General features: G+C 40.3%; 1 protein-coding gene across 2 annotated transcripts; it reads left to right on the top strand.

Moving 5' to 3' along the window:
* The first annotated feature begins 1,627 nt into the window (after window positions 1–1,627).
* On the top strand, window positions 1,628–17,530 carry tmem128 (transmembrane protein 128). 2 transcript variants are annotated; one of them, XM_084316615.1, is made up of 5 exons: window positions 1,628–1,774; window positions 3,568–3,700; window positions 8,644–8,805; window positions 14,459–14,562; window positions 15,836–17,530. In XM_084316615.1, exons 1-4 carry the CDS (start codon window positions 1,675–1,677, stop codon window positions 14,556–14,558), a joined length of 495 nt encoding a protein of 164 aa, XP_084172741.1. In that variant the 5' UTR covers window positions 1,628–1,674; the 3' UTR covers window positions 14,559–14,562; window positions 15,836–17,530. The 2 variants fall into 2 exon arrangements, with proteins under 2 accessions (XP_084172741.1, XP_084172740.1); XM_084316614.1 differs by having other exon boundaries at window positions 15,662–17,530.
* Window positions 17,531–24,351: the final 6,821 nt, after the last annotated feature.

Genomic DNA, 24,351 nt, shown 5'->3' with positions numbered 1-24,351 from the left:
GGCTCAATGAAATTATCTAGATGAAAACATTGATAAGGATTGCAATATGGATTGCTATTTTTTTTTCATCTATATCATTCCATTGAGCCTAACACAACACAAGGATTAAGTGTCCTTTGATCACGGGAGGAGATATTCAAACCATTAACTCGACAACTATCAAACTAAATGAATGTGTGCAAAATAGTTTTGAGCCTTGGGCTATGCGAGATTTTCTGGTGAAGTGCCCCTTTAATTGATTGATTACGGTCACTGATTATTTTATTAGTTGCAAATAAATAAATAATGTGACCATAATTGCTGTCCAACTAGTTTACACAGGCTTTCTATGAAGACTCACCATGAGACGAGATTGGCGTTTTATATATAATTTAATGTATTTTAGCATTAAATTGTTTTGTAATAAACTGTATGATGTTAATGGTAGCTATTTCGGGTTTCTACTAGATATGACAAAATGTAGCCATTGTCACAATTCTTCTGATATATGGAATAGGCCTAGGGCAAAGCAAGTATTTGTGACCCACTTTTCTTTACACATGCCCCGGTCTCTGCCTTATTAAAAGTCTCCAATTTGGCTTTGAAACAGTAGCTACTAAGGTTACTGTAGACAGTGTCAGATCCTTGCCAGCGGTATGTAAATGTAGCCTACATTCAAGATAAGCTTCTGTTCCCCTTGGGATATAGGCAAGTTGCATTCTGCATAACTTATGAGAGAGATGCGCATGTTTCCATGCCTGGGCAAATTTCCTACAGCAATGTGTGCAATCAGACGTGGAGAGCTCCTCTGTGACCTCGCAATGTGATATTTTCAGGTTTCTATGTTTACTCTCTCTCCTTTGTCTTCATAAATTGGTCCCGTTCATGAAGTTATGGGTTAGAGGTTGCCTGGCTAGTAGTAGGTCATTTTTTATTATGAACTTGACAGCATCAGTTGCACATATTCCAGCATTTCCACTGAGAGGAGTAGGCTACAACAGACCTAATGCACATTCATGATCAGTCATTCATAATGAGTTTAGGTTCGATCATGTTGCCGAATCATTTGGGTTGAAAACCAGAGACTTCATAGTTTTTTCATCCTGCACTCAATGTAGCTTATGACAAATGGTCTAGTGCAGTAATACCAGAGACAGTATATAATGAGATAATATATTATTAAGAATGAAACAGAATTTTGTAGTACCCAGGGTTTTGTATGACAAATATAATCTTCATAGGGACCTTGGTAGGTGAATCCTGCACTCAATGTAGCTCATGACAAATGGTCTAGTGCAGTAATACCAGAGACAGTATATAATGAGATAATATATTAATAAGAATGAAACAGAATTTTGTAGTACCCAGGGTTTTGTATGACAAATATAATCTTCATAGGGACCTTGGTAGGTGAATCCTGCACTCAATGTAGCTCATGACAAATGGTCTAGTGCAGTAATACCAGAGACAGTATATAATGAGATAATATATTAATAAGAATGAAACAGAATTTTGTAGTACCCAGGGTTTTGTATGACAAATATAATCTTCATAAGGACCTTGGTATGTGATTTAACAAAACTACAAGTCGCTTTTTATTATTTAACACGTCATAAAAAGGGGACTTGTATTCGAGACGGAAGTTATCCAGAGCCAACTGACAGAAATCTGAGGAGAAAACTGTCCAGAACTAAAATGTTCAATGACAGTGAGCTGGTAACTTTGCGAAATAGATTCAAGAGAGATGCTGAACTTCTTATGCAAGGAACTGAGTCGTTTGACCAAGACGGAAAGAGTAACGCTACCTTTTTTGTTTATCTTTTTAGCTAGCTGATCACAATGGTTTGATGTCTAACGTTAGTTTGCAAACGTTAACTGTAATACTAATAAACATATAACCGTCGCTAGATAGCGTTACGGCTATTGACGTTGGTATTGGCTAAATAAGACATGATATTGTAATAGTCTGCTGTTTAACGTTAGCTCAGCTAATTATTGTCAACTTGAACGTTAAATCTGAATTTGGGATGAACCTGATTGATTGATTGATTGATTGAAAACGTTATTAACAGATTGCAGAATGGGTACAATACAGTACAGCTCAATACACACAATTGTTAAGGGGATGCAGACCAGAGAAAGACTTTCGTCTTGTTTACATCAGGGCCCCCCATTTTCAATTCATCACCTGATGCTACTTATCTGACTTAAAACCTGCAAGCTACCTTTTCAGATCGGCTGTCTTTTGTTTCATCAACTGTCTTTCTGATACTTTTAATTTCATAAAGGTTTGGATAGTTTAGGCTACAACAATAGCCATATTACAAAAGAGGGCAAGAGTTGAGCCGTACTGTATTGTACCCATTCTGCAATCTGTTAAATAAAGTTTTCATTCATTCATTCATTCAGTACGTTTTGTTTGCACATGCATTGCAACAAGTGGCACACTGTGAAAAGACTCTGTGAGCTGCTTGGACAGTAGACAATTGTCTCATCTTGAGACTTTCACTGGCAAGGATCCACCAATTGACTGAGCAAATGCTGTGTCAGCACTACAAGCAACACAATAGTGGCAAACTATACTTCTCTACTGAGCCCTACCCAGGAATCAGTTGTGCATTTCTGCCAGTGTACATTTATGCAGATAACAAAAGTAGCAGACCCATCATCTACGGAATGATTATACCTACTTTGTCAATGTCTGTGTTGTAGGGATTTAATTTAAATGATTCATATTTCAATCAGGCTTCTTTTATGACCTATTTGGTAAGAACAGGTCTTGGGGAGGGGGGGTCTCGGTAGACTAGGCTAACCACCCAGGGCATGGGGTTCATCTTTAACTCAGCTGAGGACGGTGTTGGTTGTTTGATCACTGCACTAGCCAACAGCTGCCTTTTGATACATTTAATCATCCGCTAAGTTATAGATTAATAGCGCTTCAGCAGAAGGTAAGCTTATCTCAAAATGAAAGACCTATCTGTTTCACCTCGAAAGCTCCTTAAACCTGAAAAGTGGGGACTGACCACATTCTATCGGGGTGAGATAACTGATAACATATTCAGTTGTATATGCAATCCACTCTAGTGTTTTGACCTTTTTATATGCTCTTTCACCGTGGTACGATGCAGCTGAATTACACCATGGTTTTGACGGAAAGAAATATTTGATAACCGTGCTCCCTTAGGCACCTCAAGATAGTCTGGCTAAAGCTGTGAGATGTCTTAATTTGTAGCAATTCATACTGCAAGGAGAAATTAGCAAGAGCTCACATGACACCCACCTCCTTGACTACTACTGGTCCACAGCACAGAAGCCCTCATTCTCAATAAAGTAATTTAGTGACAGCCAGTATTCTTGACCTCTATCATGTTGTTTTTTTGTTCCTCTACACGGGGCGACAGTGGTTCCCGGTTCGATTCCACGCTCCTCCCGGCAGTGTGTCGAAGTGTCCTTGAGCAAGACACTTTACCCCTGCTCCAGATGAGCAGGTTGGCACCTTTGCATGGTTGCCTCCGCCGTCAATGTGTGAGTGAATGTGATGCATAAATATGAATGCAGTCAATTTACCATTTACCGTCTATATTTCAGGCCAAGAGGAGAAAGATGCTAAACCTCTCCCTCGCATTAACCGACACTCTGTCTTCTGGATCCTGGTGTCCATAGCAGTGACCTATTATGTGGACTTCTTTCTCGTCATCGTGGAGAATGACGATATCAAAAGGTGTGCTAGTCTCTGTTATTGTTCAAAGAGCATACTCAGTGCTGTATATAACTATATACCGCATATTTACATTTACATTTGTATATTTACAGCATATATATATATATTTGTCTGAATATACCTGCATATAACCCCTCTATATACTTAATTGTACACCCTCATATAACCCATAGCTCTGTATGATAGCATATACAATAAATATATACCATATACATATTTATTCTCACTGCATATATTATATATCCACGCCTGTCTTTACTTACCTGCACATAGTCCTTTACTATATCTATATCTGTACATATCCTACTCTTACTAGTTACGCTGCTGGCCAGTATGACTACTACCATACTGTCTTTATACCTGTATCACTGTACATATTAATACTACAGCTCTGTACATACATCTGATTAGCACTACACTCAGTAGTACTCATTTGTATATTTTGTACCCAGTTTAACCACCTGTACATTGTACATTGCTGTTTCACTTTACTATTAGATTTGCACTCTGGTTGGATGCCAAACCTCTTTTCGTTGTACTGTACTTGTGCTGTATGATGACAATACATTTGAATCTAATCTAATACTCAACCACCTTTGCTATGCTAGTGTAACACTGGTTTTATGCTGTCACTCCTCTGATTTATGTTGGTGAAGTATCACCACCTGCTGTTTTGCAATTATTTCTGGTTTAGGTTACGTTGTAACCAGGGCCGTAGCCAGGGTTTAGAAATTAGGGAGGTCCAGGCAGTCAGGTGGCGTAACGGAGATTGCGTTCGTCACCAACCCCGGAGCGGCTGGATTCGCCCGTTCGAATCCAGCTCACAGCTCCGGGATTGTCACCAGCTTGGCTGGCCGTTCACACTAATACAATTGGCAGTATTAGAGGGTGGGAGAAGCTGGCGGGGTGGGTCCGGGTCGTTGTAAACAGCGACTCCTACAGTTCGGTTGGGGCGCCTGCTAAGCGTGGATAGGATCTAAGTGGGATAGTGTGATCCTTCCACATGCTACGCCCTCTCAGTGAGAATCCGCGCTGCCAGGTGAAAAGAAGCGGTTGATTGGCTGGACGTGTGTCGGAGGAAGCACGTGGTAGCCTCCACTCTCCCAGACGGACTGGGGGGGGTAAGTGCGCAGCGACCAGGAAGGGGATTGGGAATTGGCATAACGACTAACATTGGGATTAAAAAACAAAAAAAATTAGGGAGGTCCATTTATTTCTTTGGCCCAGACCGGCCCACTATAATCGGTCGGACACCACCCACCAGTACAGCATCCTTGCGGTCCCCTTAAATATGCGTACCTACTGTACTATTCCCCCAACCCACTACAAAGCTGGGTAGTAAGTGCCATGGACAAGTGGACCAGTTTCACTACACACATGAGTGCATGCTTACCAACTGTCCGTCTGCAACACTACTATCACCAACATCTAAGAAGGGAGATCCCCCCTTGAATGGCCCTTCTAAGGTTTCTCTCCTCCACACTGCCTGTGGAGCTTTTTTCCCTATTGTTAGGTTTTAGTGAGTTTTTCCTTACCTTCGCGTGGGGTATGTCTGGGAGTGCTTGCATTCTTTCATTTATTTGCATTCATCTAAACATTTTTGGACCTTATGGTGTTCTTGTTCTGTTCTTGACTTATTGTTATGTTTTCTTCTTGACTTGTTTAAAGAAGACCTGTACGGCCCATGGGGACATTAACGTGTGTTGTCTGGCCTTATAAATAAATTTGATTTGACCAGTGTACTCCCTCGCTCTTGGCTGAATCTTGTTTTGGGTGGTGATGTAAAAACACCTGCATCATAGCAGGCTCAGGATGGGCAAAGTAGTCTATAGCCTGTTCATCCCTGTCTCTCTCCTCCACAACCTGGCTTGACTAGACATAAGGAGAGAGAGATGATTACAATTAACTGGTACATTCAGGTCCAGAATTGTTGGAATTCCCTGACAAAGATGTGCAAAAAGCTGTACAATTTAAACAATACCATACTGGTAATGAGCGAATAGTTGTTTATTCAATGAATGCATGAGCTGTTCCATCGTATTTCATTTGATACTAACTACTCAGTTCATACAGATTTCAAGTATTCAAATATCAATGATGAATATTGCATAAGGTTTACACAGTTAATAGATCACCTTGTTTTATATTCATGTTCAGAGAGGAGTAATAGTTAGATCTTTGTATGTGATTTATATGGCAATTAAATCAATGGTGTGTTTGTTTGGGGAGTTTGACCTACAGTTAATGTGCCTACCATGTGAAGGTGCATGATCAATGGACAGCACAAAAACAATTTGTGTAGGTGGAGACTAGAGCTACCACAGATAGTAATAAGTTATTAAGAGTAAGTAATCCATACCATATATATCCTAATAGTTACCTTATTACCATACTTGGCTGAAAATAAACTTTGCTGCCTGTTGTGAATGTGTTTTTGCCTGTAGGCTAATACATAAGTAGGCATACATTTTTGCAGTTGAGGAAAAATTAGCAGTTGAGTAGGCTACTTATGTGCTGTGTTTTTATGTCTTCCATCGAGGACCACCTTGGAAATAAGTGTTTTAATGAATGCTTTTAAGTCATATCCTCAGGAATACAAATTGGTCAAGATAATTTGTTTTTATGATGTGTTTTTAATTTCCAAATAAATCTAATAAAATCAAAAAAGCTGTTTTTGCAGTTGAGCTACAGGTGTTGTATATTATACAGCATTTTCATGCATCTTTATCAAGGGAACCCTTATCCTAATGATTTAAAAAATAATATTATGATGATACGATATGGACCTAGTTGGGTCATCTGTGGCACTTCGTTTCTCAATGGATTTGTCATCTAGGAGAGTTGATAAACTAATTTAGCCGGGGCGTATTTTTTTAAAATGCGGGGGAAATTTGTGAGAGAGACAAATCCAAAATGGCTGCCGTGGAAATTAACTTTTTAATGGTTTGACCTACAATGATGCACAATACATGGTACCAGCCCTCTGTCATGTACCAGCCAGCCCCCTCTCAGTCATGTATACCAGCCCCCTCTCAGTCATCTACCAGCCCCCTCTCAGTCATGTACCACAGCCCCATCTGAGTCATGTACCAGCCCCCTCTCAGTCATGTACCAGCCCCCTCTCAGTCATCTACCAGCCTCCTCTCAGTCATGTACCACAGCCCCCTCTCAGTCATGTACCACAGCCCCATCTCAGTCATGTACCACAGCCCCATCTCAGTCATGTACCACAGCCCCATCTCAGTCATGTACCAGCCCCCCTCTCAGTCATGTATACCAGCCCCCCTCTCAGTCATGTACCAGCCCTCTCTCAGTCATGTACCAGCCCCCTCTCAGTCATGTACCAGCCAGCCCCCTCTCAGTCATCTACCAGCCCCCTCTCAGTCATGTACCACAGCCCCATCTGAGTCGTGTACCAGCCCCCTCTCAGTCATGTACCAGCCCCCTCTCAGTCATCTACCAGCCCCCTCTGTCATGTACCACAGCCCCATCTGAGTCATGTACCAGCCTCCTCTCAGTCATGTACCAGCCTCCTCTGTCATGTATACCAGCCCCCTCTCAGTCCTGTATACCAGCCCCCTCTCAGTCATGTACCACAGCCCCCTCTCAGTCATGTACCACAGCCCCATCTCAGTCATGTACCAGCCCCCCTCTCAGTCATGTGCCAGCCCTCTCTGTCATGTACCAGCCCCCTCTCAGTCATGTACCAGCCAGCCCGCTCTCAGTCATGTACCAGCCCCCTCTCAGTCATGTACCAGCCTCCTCTCAGTCCTGTATACCAGCCCCCTCTCAGTCATGTACCAGCCCCCTCTCAGTCATGTACCACAGCCCCCTCTGTCATATACCACAGCCCCCTCTCAGTCATGTACCACAACCCCCTCTCAGTCATGTACCACAGCCCCCTCAGTCATGTACCACAGCCCCATCTCAGTCATGTACCAGCCCCCATCTCAGTCATGTACCAGCCCCCCTCTCAGTCATGTACCCTGCACGACTGGCGGGGGGGGGTGCTTAGTAAGAGATGTGATTGGGCCAGCCCAGTGTCAGTCAGTACCAATGGGCCGCTGTCCCAGCCTAGTAGTGGGCCGGTTGTTTTTTTGTATGACATTTTTATTTTTATTTCTTAATAGTTACAAATAGTTACCGAGGTCCGTCACCTCGGTGACCTCATAGCTGGCTACGGCCATGGTTGTAACAAAGATACTCGAATAAAGGAAGATAACACATTAAAGGTGCTATAGATAACATTCAGCCACTAGATGTCGCAATAGAGCACCAGCATGTCGGACCAAAACAATGGTGTGCTTACGTAGGATTACATACAGTAGTCTCGAGTTCCTAACATGAATGGTGCCACCAGTGATTTGCAATTGAGACAGTTGTCCTGTAGCTACGTATAGCTGGTTAAGGATTGGGTTGAGTTCTGTCCTTTGCAATTGATAAGTCACTACAGTAGTGACACCAAGGTTTGTGTTAGGAACTGGAGACTACCGTAGGGTATGATAATTATTCTAATTAGCGAACGCTGTACCATCGAACTGAGTTCAGATCAAATTGTCAAACTAGTTTATACAAACTATTTTACACTAGTTGTCAGAAACATATTTTAGGTTCAACTTTAGGTTGAAAAAGAGAGTCGACGAGCAAGCAAGCCGCCATTTTCTTTTTGTGAACGGGAGCAGAGAAACGGGGACCTCGTAACTAGTGGCACTTTTATCCAATCAGGTGCATTCCACGTGGAGAAATGGGAAGTACATGACATGTAGGCCTAAATCACAAAATTCATTTCGGACCTGCTAACATTTTTTAAATGATAAATTCATGTATTGTTCATTTCTTTCTAAAAGCTCTGTAGATGTATTGTTTAAAAAAGATAGCAGTAAGCCAGCCAATGCCGTGCCATTTCCTACAGTTTTTTAAGACATGTTTTGTTTGTCTTCCAGTTGGTGGTTCAACGTAGGTCTGATCCTCCTGGGTATCTGTCTCGGTCTGGCCACGTTCTGCATCGTGTACCTGGAGTGGTTCAAGGGCATCCAGCACTACGACCTGGAGTACCCTGCCATTCCTCCCATCACCACCGCTGCCTTCATCGCTGCGTCCTGCAGGTAACAGGCTGTTAGCCCTCAGCTTGCTGTGGTCTGTTCCCTAATGCCAGAGATGTGCTACGTGACCTCTCTGTCTCTCTCTGTCTCTCTCTCTGTCTCCCTCTATCTCTCTCTGTCTCACTCTCTGTCTCACTCTCTGTCTGTCTGTCTGTCTCACTCTCTGTCTGTCTGTCTGTCTGTCTGTCTGTCTGTCTGTCTGTCTGTCTGTCTGTCTTTCTCTTGTCTGTCTCTCTGTCTGTGTGTGTGTGTCTCTCTCTCTTTCTCCCTCTTTCCCTCTCTCCCTTTCTCTGTCTATCTTTCTCTCACATAATTGCAATAAAATAATGAAACATAAAACAATAGTGTAAAAATAAATGCTCTCTCTCTCTCTCTTGACCATATTCACAGAGCAGCCATGATTGATTGATTGATTGATTGATTGAAAACTTTATTAACAGATTGCAGAATGGGTACAATACAGTACAGCTCAATACACACAATTGTTAAGGGGATGCAGACCAGAGAAAGACTTTTGTCTTGTTTACATCAGGGTCCCCCATTTTCAATTCATCATAACATTTATGATATACACGACATACAGATATACAGTACTGTCACATCCAGACATTTATGACATACAAAATATATAAATATTTGCTCTTATGGCCCAAGGTGGGAGCAGGGCGGAGAGAAATCCTGACATGACATAAGAGCAAAATGGCCGCTGTGTGAATATGGTCAGTCGGTGTGTAGAGGCTCAGGTGTGCCTTGACATTTTGTTAAAATGTGAAAAAGATCAATGGCAAACAAAAATATGAAAATATATAACTAACTAATTTCATTAAATGATATCACCAGTCATAGAGATGCTGCTTCTAATAAACAAAGACGTCAATTCATAATTACACTGTGTGCAACATGACAATTGAGTCTTCTAATATTCCTTGAAATAAAATCCTAAATATTTGCCTTGCTTATACACGATGAAAGGCAAGCTTCAGAAGAACACACTCTATTGTACATTTTCACAAGGCAATTTAAATGTTTCTTTCCGCATATTCTTTTATTTTATTTAACCAGGCAGGTCAATTAAGAACAAAACGATGCATACATCACAGAGGGAAGGGAAATAATTAAAACACACATCAAACAAACAACCAAATAAAATGACAAGGTATGTAATACATGAAGTAGATGACTAGATACCCATACCCCCACACATGCATGTCTTCAGAGAGGTGAAGGACACAGTCCAGTGTCCCTACAGCAGTTTATGTGTTCAGTGCCTTGCTCAAGGACACCTTGGCAGAGATGATGGGCACTGTAGATGTAATGTCAGCCACTGTCCAGTTGCCAGTTTACAACTGGAATATAGCCACCTTACTGGTTCCAGTGATTGAACCAGTGACCTTTCGGTTCATTCATTCATTCATTCATTCAAACAAACCTTTATTTAATTCAGAAAGAAATAAAAATCTGTTTAGATAATTACACATTAAAATAAATAAAGATCTGAATGAAAGATTTTTACAAACTGAGTTAAAGATCATTCCAAGAAGCTGGGGCATTAAAGCAAAAGGCTGACTTTCCATAGTTCAGTCTGCACTCTGGAGACCTTAAGCATAAGAGCAATCATTTGAGCATGTCGGATAGGTTCCATAATTACAATCGAGCAACATTTTGATATAAGGCGGTAATTAGATAAGATACGAAAGCATCCCGCAGCTCGTTGTCAAGATGTGCAGCCAGACAGCAGAATGAGTCCTGTTTTACTTGATCCACCCAAACACTATATTAGAATTATCAACACGGGGAACACGTTTTTGTTATTGCAGGGTTTGCACAAGGTCATTGAAGTGCTTAAAAAAAGAAAGTCAAGGCCTGGAATTCCTTGAAAACAGCCCATTTTTAACAAGGTGCTTAAAAAGTCCTTGAAATTCAAATCAACCATTCGCATTGAATGTTTTGTTCATCCATGATAAAATTGTTCTGAATCAAGAAATCGTTTTTATAAAATCTTGACTAGTCGCTTTCTTGTGCGCTCCAACTGCTTTTCTTCATTTCTTCGCGTGTGATGCTCTTGCTCTAGCTGGCAAGCAGGCCAAGAAGATGCTTAAAAAACAGCATTTAAAAGTGAATTGTATCCTTCGAGTGACATCTGTGAAAATGAAAAATAGTGCTTGGAAAAGTACTTAAAAGTCCTTGAATTTCATTTTGCAACGTCTCTGGGAACCCTGTTATTGATTACTTAAATTAGATTGTGTAAATGTTTCTGCCCTCATGTTAAAAGACAAACAAAAAACAGTTTCAGAGAGAGATTATAGTAATGGTAATAAGAAATATATTAAAAGAAAATATGATAATAATAATAATAATAATAATAATAATAATAATAATAATAATAATAATAATAATAATAATAATAATAATAATAATAATAATAATAATAATAATAAAGTAAATAATAAATAAAAAGTAAGTTAGTTTTATTTTTTAATTTAAATTTTTTTAAATAAAGAGATACCTTTGAAAAAGTGAGTACAGCGATTCATAGGTCAACCAACTCTGGTGTTGATTTGGTGCATCAAAGGAGAAAGTTTGAATGGGAGGGATGGGTGAGTAGTGTACCAAGGGTATTGTGTGAGTGAGTATCAGTCTGGGACTATGGGAAGGTGGATCCTCTCAACATAGGAAAAGAAGGGAGCCCACATAGAAAATAACTTGTCTGTAGATCCTCGGAGTGTGTGTCGGATTTTTTCTAGTTTAATACAGTTAAGAATAGATTTAATCCAGAGGGCATGAGAAGGGGGTGAGGAGGATTTCCACTCAAGTAGGATTAACCGTCTCGCTAACAAAGTAACAAAAGCCAAGACCTCTTTATTAGTATTTGTCAGTTGTAATAAGGGTGAGGAAACACCAAATAGCTCAGTCAAAGGATCTGGTTCCACCTGAGTATTGCATATTTCAGAGAGTGTATTGAATATGTTTTTCCAAAGATCCACTAGGGATGGACAGCTCCAAAACATGTGCACATGGTTTGCTGGGGACCGATTACATCGTGGACAGTTAGGTTTCACACTTTTGTAAATTCTGGATAGTCTCATTGGAGTCCAGTGAGCTCGGTGGATGATTTTGCATTGGATGAGACCATGTCGAGCACAGATGGAAGAGGTGTGAACCTTTTTGAGTGCTTTTTCCCACATGTCGTCAGATATCTCATCCCCCAATTCCTCCTCCCATGAGGACTTAATAATATTTAAGGAGGTGGGCTGTAGTGAGCCTAGCTGCCTATAAATTCTCGACAGGGAGCCCTTTAGAGTGGGAAGAGGGGTAAAAAAAATGTCAAGTTGTGTTTCACCAGGAAGGATGGGGAACTGGGTATCTAAGCTGCGGACATAGCTCCGGATCTGTAAAAACCGGAAAAAAATACTTCTGGGGAGACCGTACTTAACCGATAATTGTTCGAACGTAGCAAAGGTATTGTCGATATAGAGATCTTTAAATGTTCTAATACCGAGACTAGTCCATATTGAGAAAGCGACATCAATCATTGATGGGGGGAAGACCAGGTTTGAGGCCACCGGAGCAGCAAAAGATGTTGCGTGAAAGCCAAAGTGGCGTCTAGATTGGTTCCAAATTTTCATTGTTGATTTGACACATACATTTTTTGTAAAGGGGATATAAGGGCCTAAACTAGTGGCGTGGGCGAGAGAGGTCAGTGATGCCGGTACAGACGAGGCTGCCTCCATCTCCAGCCAAACTGGAGGTGAGGACATCCCACTACACTGTAGCCAAAACTGAACGGTCCTAAAGTTAGCAGCCCAGTAGTATTTGTTTGTTTGTTTGTTTGTTTATTAACACAGTTAAACAGAAGTAAAAACAATACATAATACCGTACTTTTCGGACTATAAGCCGCGGCTTTTTTCCCCATTTTTCGACCCTGCGGCTTATATAACGGTGCGGCTTATATGTGACTCGACGTGACCAAACTCGAAAGTGTAAACATCTAAATATTGCTTTTTTTTTAAATGTTATTTATCTGTTCCCTTATTTGCTAAACTTAATACAACTTGTAAATGAGTTAATGGTTGTTATTTGTCCGACAGTATTGTGTCCCAATGCTAATTACATATGGTAATTAAACATTAAAATACCTGCGGCTTATAGTCCAGTGCGGCTTATATATGTACACATCATTCAATTTAGCTGCTGCGGCTTATAGTCAGGTGCGGCTTATAGTGCGAAAAGTACGGTAAGTTATAACGATTGTGAAGGAGAAGTTAGAAGCCTAGAGGCTTATCAAGAACGTCCCCCGTTTTATAAAATCAAACATACAAAAATACAAGAATATGCATATTATAAAATACCAGAATACATTAAAAGATTCGTGTTAATACAAACATACATACACACAGTACATACATGGATATACTGTGTACATAATAATATATAACAACCCACCCACCTGCCTATAAACCTACCCACCCACATAACCATAACCTCTGTAAGAGCTGCTTTCTTATCCTGGGAGGCTTCTTATCCCATATATAAGACAAAATCAGGCCATCAATTTTCTTAAAAAATGCATTGGGGAGAAAAATAGGTAGGCATTGAAAGAGATACAAAAATCCTTAGTACGAGTTAGGAGGGGGGCAAAGTTGGCCTGAAAGAGTTTGTTGAATTTGTCTGTAACATGTACCCCAAGATAAGTGAAGCCATCATGGGCAATCCTAAATGGCCGATTGTGTAGACGAGGAGACTTTTTTGCGGCTATATTAAGTGGCATCAGTTCGCTCTTGTTAAGGTTCAATTTATAGCCTGATAAGCTACCAAAGGATTCGATAGTGATAAGGGCAGCGGGGACAGAAACAGAAAGATCAGATGTATACAATAATAAATCGTCCGCATACAACGATACCTTATGTTCATGGCCGTATCTAACTATACCTTTGATGAGAGGGTTAAGGCGGAGTGCTATTGCAAGAGGTTCTATGGCGAGGGCAAATAATAAAGGACTTAAAGGGCAACCTTGACGTGTTGAGCGCTGTAGGGGAAACCAACTGGATTGTGTGTCATTAGTCCTGACTGAGGCTTGAGGGGATGAATACAAAAGTTGTATCCAAGTAGTGAATTTAGAGCCAAAGCCGAATTTATTTAGGGTGTAGAAAAGGTATTTCCATTCCACCCTGTCGAATGCCTTCTCTGCGTCTAGGGATATGACAGCCTCAGAAGTATTGGTCATAGAGGGGTTATGTATGATGTTAACTAAACGTCTGAGATTAAAGAATGAGTGTCTATTTTTTATAAATCCTGTTTGATCAGGTGAGATAATTGACGGAAGGACTGATTCTAAACGGACTATCTAACAATAATTAACATAATTAAAGTCGGATTACGTTTTGTAAATAAGGAGACAGATAGAGAATATTTCAAAGCACTCAAAATGGCCAATATCTAAATTTCGACCTACGCAACATTTAGCCATTTTCTGAGGGATATCATAAACTAAATTGGAATAAAACTACAATAGAATAGAATATAGGACAGGGCTGTACAATTGTGCAGGTGCCTTTAAAGGTTTAGTGCTGAGAAACGACATCAGCAGTAAATAGAAAGCATCCCTTATCCTCACAGTTTCATGTGTTCTCTCTTTCTTTGTGTCCTCTCCTCCAGTTTCAACATAGCCCTGTGGCCCGTCTGGTCCTTCTTCACTCCTGTCATCCTCTTCTCTCAGTTCATGGGAGTAGTGATGCTCATCTCCTTGCTCGGTTGATAAGGTAAGAGACGAGCCGATGGATCGCAGCCCCATTACAACTCAAGAACCTGTATCGACATATGAGCATGATAGGTACTGTAGTAGTATAAGGATAGTAACATAGTACATAGTAGTATAGATATATTAGCATGATAGGTAGTAGTATAAGGATAGTACATAGTAAATAGTAGTATAGATATATTAGCATGATAGGTAGTAGTATAAGGATAGTAACATAGTACATAGTATAGATATATTAGCATGATAGGTAGTAGTATAAGGATAGTAACATAGTACATAGTATAGATATATTAGCATGATAGGTAGTAGTATAAGGATAGTAACATAATACATAGTATAGATATATTAGCATGATAGGTAGTAGTATAAGGATAGTAACATAGTACATAGTATAGATATATTAGCATGATAGGTAGTAGTATAAGGATAGTAACATAGTACATAGTATAGATATATTAGCATGATAGGTAGTAGTATAAGGATAGTAACATAGTACATAGTAGGTAGTACTATAGACATATTAGCATGATGGGTAGTAGTATAAGGATAGTCACATAGTAAGTAGTAGTATAGACATATTAGCACGGTAGGTAATATAGGGATAGTAACATAGTACATAGTAGATGGTAGTATAGACATATTAGCATGATGGGTAGTAGTATAAGGATAGTAACATAGTAGATAGTAGTATAGACATATTAACATGATAGGTAGTCGTATAGGGATAGTAACATACTGTAGTAGTACATAGTAGGTAGTAGTATAGACATATTAACATGATAGGTAGTCGTATAGGGATAGTAACATACTGTAGTAGTACATAGTAGGTAGTAGTATAGACATATTAGCATGATAGGTATAGGGATAGTACATAGTGGTAAGGTACATAATAGTCAAAGACAGTAAGAAGGTTAATATTTTTGTCAGATATTAATTATAGTTGTATGTTATTGAATGAACAAATGACAGAATGGCCATTCTTTAAATTGTAGGCCTAAATCTTCAAAAGCAGGATTTAACATTTTCTTATTGTTGTTATTGATTAAGTACCAGTGTTGTATAAAGTAATTAATAATTAAATTATAATATTTATTTTGCAGCTCCATCTGCCCACATTGAGGACTGCAATGAAATTGCCATGTGTCTTTTAATACATTGATATTAAGAAAGTAATTTTCGTTTACAGCCTACAGGAGACATTTAACTGTTTATATATGTTTTCTGAAACTACCAAAGGTGTTAATTTATTTGTGTTTTTTTTTTGTTTTTTTTAGACAATTTCTGTGTGTGATATAGCTGCCATATAGTTGGGGGCAACAGTGGCTCAGGAGGTAGAGCAGTCGTCTGGTAGTCAGAAGGTTCCCGGTTCGATTCCCACTCCTCCCAGGCAGCGTGTTGAAGTGTCCTTGAGCAAGACACTTAACCCCTAACTTCTCCCGATGACCAGGTTGGCACCTTGCATGGTCGCCGTTGGTGTGTGAATGTGTGAGTGAATGGGTGAATGTGAGGAACAAAAATTATAAAGCACTTTGGATAAAAGCGCTATATAAATTAACAATTTACCATACTGAAAAGTGTAAAAGCTTATGCTTGATATTCTGTAAAACTTTTTTTTTTGCTAAATAAAATTGATTTTAAAAGTACTTTGAAGGTGTTCATGTAATTGTATTGTGCTATTATGAAAGTATTCAAGGTAGTTTAGTAGCCACAACATTTGCTTCTTCGCTGTCTATTTAGAAACATCTTCTTTTGGTTAAAAGTTGAGGAATGATTCACAAGTAATATCCTTGTCTTTTTTCATATTAACTATTTGTATTAAGTAGCCTAAAATGTTGCACTCTAGGATTATGTATACTGATGAATTGCATGAGCATACTACTAGACGGGTAACAACGAGGCATGTTGTGGTGCCTTCTCCAAGAACCTGTACCATGCAGGTAACAACGAGGCATGTTGTGGTGCCTTCTCCAAGAACCTGTACCATGCAGGTAACAACTAGGCATGTTGTGGTGCCTTCACCAAGAACCTGTACCATGCAGGTAACAGAGAGGCATGTTGTGCAGCCTTCACCAAGAACATGTACCATGCAGGTAACGGAGAGGCATGTTGTGGTGCCTTCACCAAGAACCTGTACCATGCAGGTAACAGAGGCATGTTGTGGTGCCTTCACCAAGAACCTGTACCATGCAGGTAACAGAGGCATGTTGTGGTGCCTTCACCAAGAACCTGTACCATGCAGGTTGATTGATTGATTGAAAAGTTTATTAACAGATTGCAGAATGGGTACAGTACAGTACAGCTCAATACATACAATTGTTAAGGGGATGCAGACCAGAGAAAGACTTTCGTCTTGTTTACATCAGGGTCCCCCATTTTCAATTCATCATAACATATGACATACATGACATACAGATAGACAGGTAACAACTAGGCATGTTGTGGTACCTTCACCAAGAACCTGTACCATGCAGGTAACAACTAGGCATGTTGTGGTACCTTCACCAAGAACCTGTACCATGCAGGTAACAACGAGGCATGTTGTGGTGCCTTCACCAAGAACCTGTACCATGCAGGTAACAACTAGGCATGTTGTGGTACCTTCACCAAGAACCTGTACCATGCAGGTAACAACGAGGCATGTTGTGGTGCCTTCACCAAGAACCTGTACCATGCAGGTAACAACGAGGCATGTTGTGGTGCCTTCACCAAGAACCTGTACCATGCAGGTAATGGAGAGGCATGTTGTGGTGCCTTCACCAAGAACCTGTACCATGCAGGTAACAACGAGGCATGTTGTGGTACCTTCACCAAGAACCTGTATCATGCAGAATACAGTTTTGTATAGAGCATGTGCAAAGTGGAATGGGTTACCAGGTGGCATAATGAATGCTGGATCTAAGTGCCTTTTTCAAAAGAATATTTTAAAATAAATGTATGTTGGATGATTGTTAGTGGTTATTGCACCTGTTCTTTAATTATGAGTATAGTTTAGTTAAATTTGTCCTTAGTCTTAAAGTGTATTGTTATATTCCATTTTAATTGTATTATGTTATGGGTTATGTTGTTATGTATGGTTTGAATTAGGGATAACTACTACTATTTATATTTTTGGTGGGAGGTGTGATTGGTTAGATGGGTGGTTGTGGGCGTAGGGTTTGGGTGTTTGGGTTGTCAGCGTGCTGGTAGGGTCTGGGTGTTTGGGGCGTGTAGGGCATGTGAATTATTGTTTTTATATGTAAAGTTTCTTTCTTTTTTTTGTCGATAATAAACTAAAAACTGACTGCATTGCTTTTATTTGTACTTTTTTTTTAATAAAACTATAGGACTGTTTATCCATGTTAGAAAAAGAAAAAAAGTTGAAATAAAATGTGTGAGATTGTAAAAAGACACTGATTGTAACAAATTTGTATTTTTGCCAAAAGTCTTCCCTTTGATGTTGTGAAAACAATATTGGGTTAAGATAAAATAAGATATTCCTTTATTGATCCCCTTGGGGAAAATTCGGGCGCCATAGCAGCATGGGGGAGTTACAGGTTTGAGCAGGGTAATGGAAGAAATACCTAAATATAGGCAATACAATTAAATCTGAATATAAATATATGTAAACAAAGGTGCAGATGAGGCTCTGCATGCCCTATCGGTTATATATGTTATAATAAATATTGAAAAAATTTAATCTGAACATATACTATGAGTAAAACTAAACAATATACACAAGGTGCAGGTGAGGGTCTGTACCCTAACTGGCATGATATACGTCATACGTTCTAGTCTAGTAGGTGTTGGTGGTTAAAAGAGTCAGACTCACCTATTGCTCTAAGAGTTCTGCAACCATAGCCTTAGGTGTCTATAGCCTAGTATTTTAAAGATATATCCTGACCTGTCTTCCTTTAGCCTCCTGAATGTTACGGCCATATTTCTAAAGATAACCTGCATGAAAATAATGTAGTCTGTGTCTGGATTTTATAGCATGTCTAATGCTATATAAAAAATAAAGAAAAAGTTGCTTTGTCCAATTACAGACACAGCCAATGTCAAAAGTTTAAAATGTACCAATATGTTTAGTTCAGGCTTTGTGTGACAGGAAAGTTGTGGTTTGTGCAAACCTCCTCGGTAAGACTAGGATTATTAAAGGAACACGCCAACAACTTCTCCAGAGTCAGACAAGACGATATATCCCAATTTCCTTTCTGTGCGTTTAGTAGAAAGCTGTTTGGCTGCAATTTAGCCTTGCTTAGCACAAATTAATGGAAGCGGATACGGACTAACAGCTAGGCTAGTGGTCCTTATCCGCTTCCATTCATTTTTGCTAAGCTAGGCTAGTTTGCAGCTGGATAGTGTTTCCCATAATGTTGGCATGCTCCTTACAGATCCATAGGATTATGCATATAGGGAGGTGTAGTCTGACGTCACTGGTTGTTCTACCCGTATAGGGATTCATCATTTGGAAAATGGATTATATTTCTGTCGCATGGAAATTGAAAAGCTTTCATTTTTGCACAAAATGAGTTCCTTTCTATACACTAACATTATTGTTTAAGCATTTTGTTGAAAAAAAGGTAGTTATAAGGTTTTTAATTTGTCATTAAAACGAACTACACTTACCTGTAGGCAGTAGAATGCCTGTCTTTCAGAGCTGTTGCCTAATCCACGTCACAGCCAGCTGATACCAAGCTAGCTAGTTAACGTTACCAATCCATTGCTAAACGTATTAGACATTAGCAATGTCTACTGTCGTGTCCATACGTTCCCTGGCAGAATACTTTGTTGGTGAGGACAAAAGTATACAAAGAGGAGAGAACCATTTTAAATCGGGGCATGTAGAGGAGTTTCGGGAATGCCGGCTAACAAGCTAGCTAGCTACTACTAACGTTACGTGAAAAACAATAACGTTATAAACTATACACTATGTACAACGAAACAATTATTTACATTAGTATTTACTGTACAGTGATTTAATATGCAGTGAAATAATGTTATACGATTTAAAATATAAATACAAAAATATGGTAACGTGGTTGGTAAAAATGGTGGTTGGCTTTAGAGATGAATGGTTATGATCACCAGAGAGATACTAGCCACTTATTTTCCCATTGTACGGATTGTTCAGCTTATGGAATGTAAGGGAAATCTGATCCTAGGTCTGCGACTAAAGCCAGGAGTCTATGATGTGGTGACGTCAGTCAGCAGTGCTAATTCGCAGTGTTTCTCAGTGAACGAAAACATATTTTGCTACCTTTACGATTAACACTTTGATCGCCATGGTTAAATTCATAATTTACCATCTCTAGCCAGCTCTATTTGTCTATGGAGAAGTTCCCCTTCTTTGCAGGGCTATAACTTTTTAAATTGTATTGCTAAATTGACATTATTATGGCCCATTCAATGTCCTATATCTATTGTTCAGGGTGTAGCAACGTTATACTTTTTCATTCACATATTCATACTAAAATACGGTCTAAAGTATAAGTATGTTTTTATCGTTTTCTGCAGCTTTCTCCAGAACTTGATTTATAGCCCCAAATGCATTATATTGATGATCAAATACAGTTTGGTAGCGATCGGTGCCAGATACAAAATTTCAACTGGAGGTACTTCTAGAAGTTACTACGTATGATCTGATGTTGACCGGATGGGCGGGGGGTCGTTTATAATTCCGTGGGCAACGTTATATCATTCATCTAGTGTGGGTCATATGATCATCAGAGCAGTTAGTATAGAAGGCATTAGAAAATAACGCTGAAACTCACCGTATCTTCCTCGCGCCGTTGGGGGATGAGCGTGGAATAGAATTTTTTCTATTATGGGATGTCGAAATATCCGATCCATTTCCAGGTTGTATAATAGTATATACGTCCAAATCATGTTGTTTATCGAGTTATGTGCACCGATCGGTGTTCACTGTGTCAAGATGGAGTCCTGCTAATGATAGCGAGTGCCCGGACGAAATATGGGTGAGCACCACTTCATCCACATGACTTCCTGTTGGGCGATCTGCCACTAGATGGCGCTCTTGAACCGTTAGAGTTGAGTGGAGCTCAGCAGTATATCTCAGGTCCCCGGGAGAGAAATATGATTTCGATCACAGATTTTTGAAATATTGATATCAAAGACGTGTTACGGCGTCTTCGGCAGAATGAGCATGGCGGGCAATGACGAGTTTCGGCGTTTCCGGCGATTAAAGTGTTGCGAATATTTTCATGTTGAGCTATAGATTGTGGATGAATACGCACAGAAAGGTACACCATGCAAATGTTCATGCTTTATTTGTTTTAAACGAGACGATTTAGAAATGGTCAATGGGGAAATACATTGCAGGGCGGAACACAAAAAAACGAAAATGACGTAACCACTACACCTCCCTATAGCCGAATGCCCACGATTTACCTATTTCAAACCCTGCCCCTTATTTTGATCCTCCTATCACAGCTGTTGCTTCCCTCAGACAAACAAAAAGCAACAGTTGTGATTGGAGGATCAAGAAAAAAGGGTGGGGTTTGAGGTTGATTGACTTGACTTTGAGAATAAGCATTTCCGGGCAAGGACCCTCCAAAAAGAAATACACTACAGACTGTGTTGTCCCCAAACAAGGATACCATGATTGATAAATACTCCATACTGTATTTGTCTAGTGTACTTCCCATGACCTGGAATCTTTCATATCCATCTCAAATTAGGAGTGCTGACCTGAGATCAGTCATGGTGAGGTAGGTGAAGCACCCCCAGATTGGCACACATTAAACTGCGGACCCCCCATTTGAAAATATTTTGTCCCCCATCTGAAAATATTTAGTTGTTTAATGATGATTTGGTCCAGAATTCTATACTGTAGTTGACATAATGGTGGAGAGAGTGAAACCTATATGATCAGAATAGTCTTCTCATTGGGTTAACTTCTAAAATCAAATAACACAGACATGTAATTCTTTCTCATTTTGCTGGGTACCCCCTGGCTGGAACCCATAGGGGTCCCTGGACCTAATGTTGATAACCACTGTATATGGTCAGGTTAGTATTCTCAAGTGTGTTGCAATGTTTCCATTGTCCTGCCACATTAATTGTCATGAAAGCGCAGGTGAGGTTGCTTTCAACCACTCGTTAACTCAATCAGCGCCAGGGGGCGCTAGAATGCCATAACTTTAATCAATGGGGAGACTGCGAAATTTGCGAGTGCTTAAAGGGGAACTCCAACATTTTGGGAAATTAGCTTATTTAACATCTTCCCTGGAGTTAGACAAGAAGATACATACCTTTTTTGTCTCTGTGCGTGCATTTTAGCTTTGGGAATAGACGCTCCGTTAGCATAGCTTAGCTTCATCACTGGAAGTGAGGCAGGACAGTAGCCTTACAGTGCCTTACAGTGTATTGCAAGGTCTGACATTGACCAAATTTGATATGCATGACCTTGGTGGGCTCTAGGTCAACTCTTGAAAAGGGGGTCAATGTCAGACCTTGCAATCAAAAGTTAGGGGGCGCACTGAAATTATGGCAAGGGTTATTAGCCCCCTAACTTTTGATTGCAAAGTCTGACATTGACCCCCTTTTCAGGAGTTGACCTAGAGCCCACCAAGGTCATGCATATCAAGTTTGGTCAATGTCAGACCTTGCAATACACTGTAAGGCACTGTAAGGCTACTGTCCTGCCTCACTTCCAGTGATGAAGCTAAGCTATGCTAACGGAGCGTCTATTCCCAAAGCTAAAATGCACGCACAGAGACAAAAAAGGAATGTATCTTCTTGTCTAACTCCAGGGAAGATGTTAAATAAGCTAATTTCCCAAAATGTTGGAGTTCCCCTTTAAAATATATCTTATATTATAGCTATGGGTCTAATAACACCGTTGATTGTCAGTGATTTGCTTCTAGTCAACATGCAAAAAACTGATTGTTTTTTCATCCGTACATTTCCGTTTTATACCGTTTTGAATATGAGTATAGTTTTGGTGATTCTTAGTAATCCCAGGAAAAGACACTAGATTATCATTATTATGTCTCCTCGTGCATACATGAAATGGCCCTCGTAGCGGGGCGCTCGCCCCCACCGCAGCCAACGGTAAAAAGCACACATTCCACGCGGACAGCTTCGATCGCGGTAGAAAGAAATATCAGATCAACGCAAGATTGGATATATAGAGTCCTTACCTGGTCTCTGATGTAATGCAAAAAAAATAATCGAATTATCTGATCGCCATTCCAAATACTGCTCGCGGAGGTCCGTCCCACATTGTCCGGCATTGCATATGAAGGGGGGGGGGGGGGGGGGGGGGGGGGGGGGCATCGCAGATGTATTGTTGTAAACGCTAGTCCTGCCGGAGTATTTAAACCCCGCCCGCACGGCTCAGATCGGCCCAGAAAATAAACTGCACCATTTCTAATGGAGTGCAATACCGTCTGGAAGGCGTAGGCGGCGGTATTTGCCCTTTTGCGAGCTCAGACCCATTCCCAATGATAACATCAGGCTGGATGGATGAAAAAGTTATGGATATAGCTAATAAAAGAAATAACGATTAAAACCCGAGTTTTCTCATCATTGGCGCTGAATGGTCGGCGAGTTAACCCGACTTTTCTCGTGACTGGCGCAGAATGAGTTAATAGTCGATTAGCACTCAAGACCCGGTGGCCGTTTTATTCATTTAAATGAACTGTGTCCACAGTTTTATTCTAAATAACATACACCTTTTTACAATACAATACGTTTCCCACAAAATTCTCGCCGACATGAAAGTTAAGGTGATTGTGACCCTATTTTAAGAATCTAGTTATTATGGTTGCATTTGAGTGAGCAACACACGTAGAATAAATCAAAATTGGGGGAATTGAGCAGTCATCGGTAGTTTTCAAACCGTTTGAGTGCCAGCTGTCTGTCCAATACAATCAATATGTACAGATAAAATCTAGTTAATTAAAACTTGCTTTGAAAATGAATGACTCTCGTATCGTGCCGTCTGGATTAACCAAATCACCTGGCGAGTTTGTTCTTTGAAAGGACAATGTAGACACGTGTGACAATGCAGCACATGTGGCAGGAGCACTCATTCAAAGGTACTACGACTATGCTTGCACCTCATGGTACCAAAGCACTCAAAGGCGCTAAAACTAAATTACAAACATCACAAAACAAACTGGTCAGACTACTACTTGACCTTACTCCTTGAACCCACCTCACCCCTGCCAACTTTGACAACCTAGGATGGCTTAGAGTAGACGACAGAGTACAGCAACTTGCAATGGGCCTGGTCTACAAGATACACTACACGACTAAAGTACCCATGTACATGTCAAAATACTTCCCAAAGGTCAGTGAATACCACGACCACAACACCAGAGGGAGCTCAACAAATCATGTTAACCCAGATTCAGCTCAAACAAGGGACTAAACATGTTTCGCAATTATGCCACATCAATGTGGAAGCCCCACAGCTGTAAAGGAATGTGAATCACTACCAAAACCACTCTCAAAGAGCACCTACGAGAGACTGCAATTCGAAACTGGCCCCTATGTCCGACTCCTAACCCAACCCCCTCCAATGTACAGTAAATGTCCTATTAAACCCAATAATACACGAGACCCTTTTCTTGGGACCAAGTGGTTTCGTCGATAATCCAATGTACAGTTACCCCCCCACCCCCGCCTACCCAACCCCCACACCCACCTCAAGTTTCCCCCCACCCCACCTACCCAACCCCCCCTCCACCCACCTACCAACCTCCTCCAATGTAAGTTTCTTCGTCATACTCTCTTTTTTAGACTCTTTTTGTATCACAAACAGTACTGTATTTGTAAATCTGGT

The sequence above is a fragment of the Notolepis coatsorum genome, assembly GCF_963971535.1.
Source record: "Notolepis coatsorum genome assembly, chromosome: 6".
Taxonomy (NCBI): Eukaryota; Metazoa; Chordata; class Actinopteri; order Aulopiformes; family Paralepididae; genus Notolepis; species Notolepis coatsorum.
Note: the sequence above shows the minus strand (reverse complement) of the source record. Positions and strands in the feature narration are given on the sequence as shown.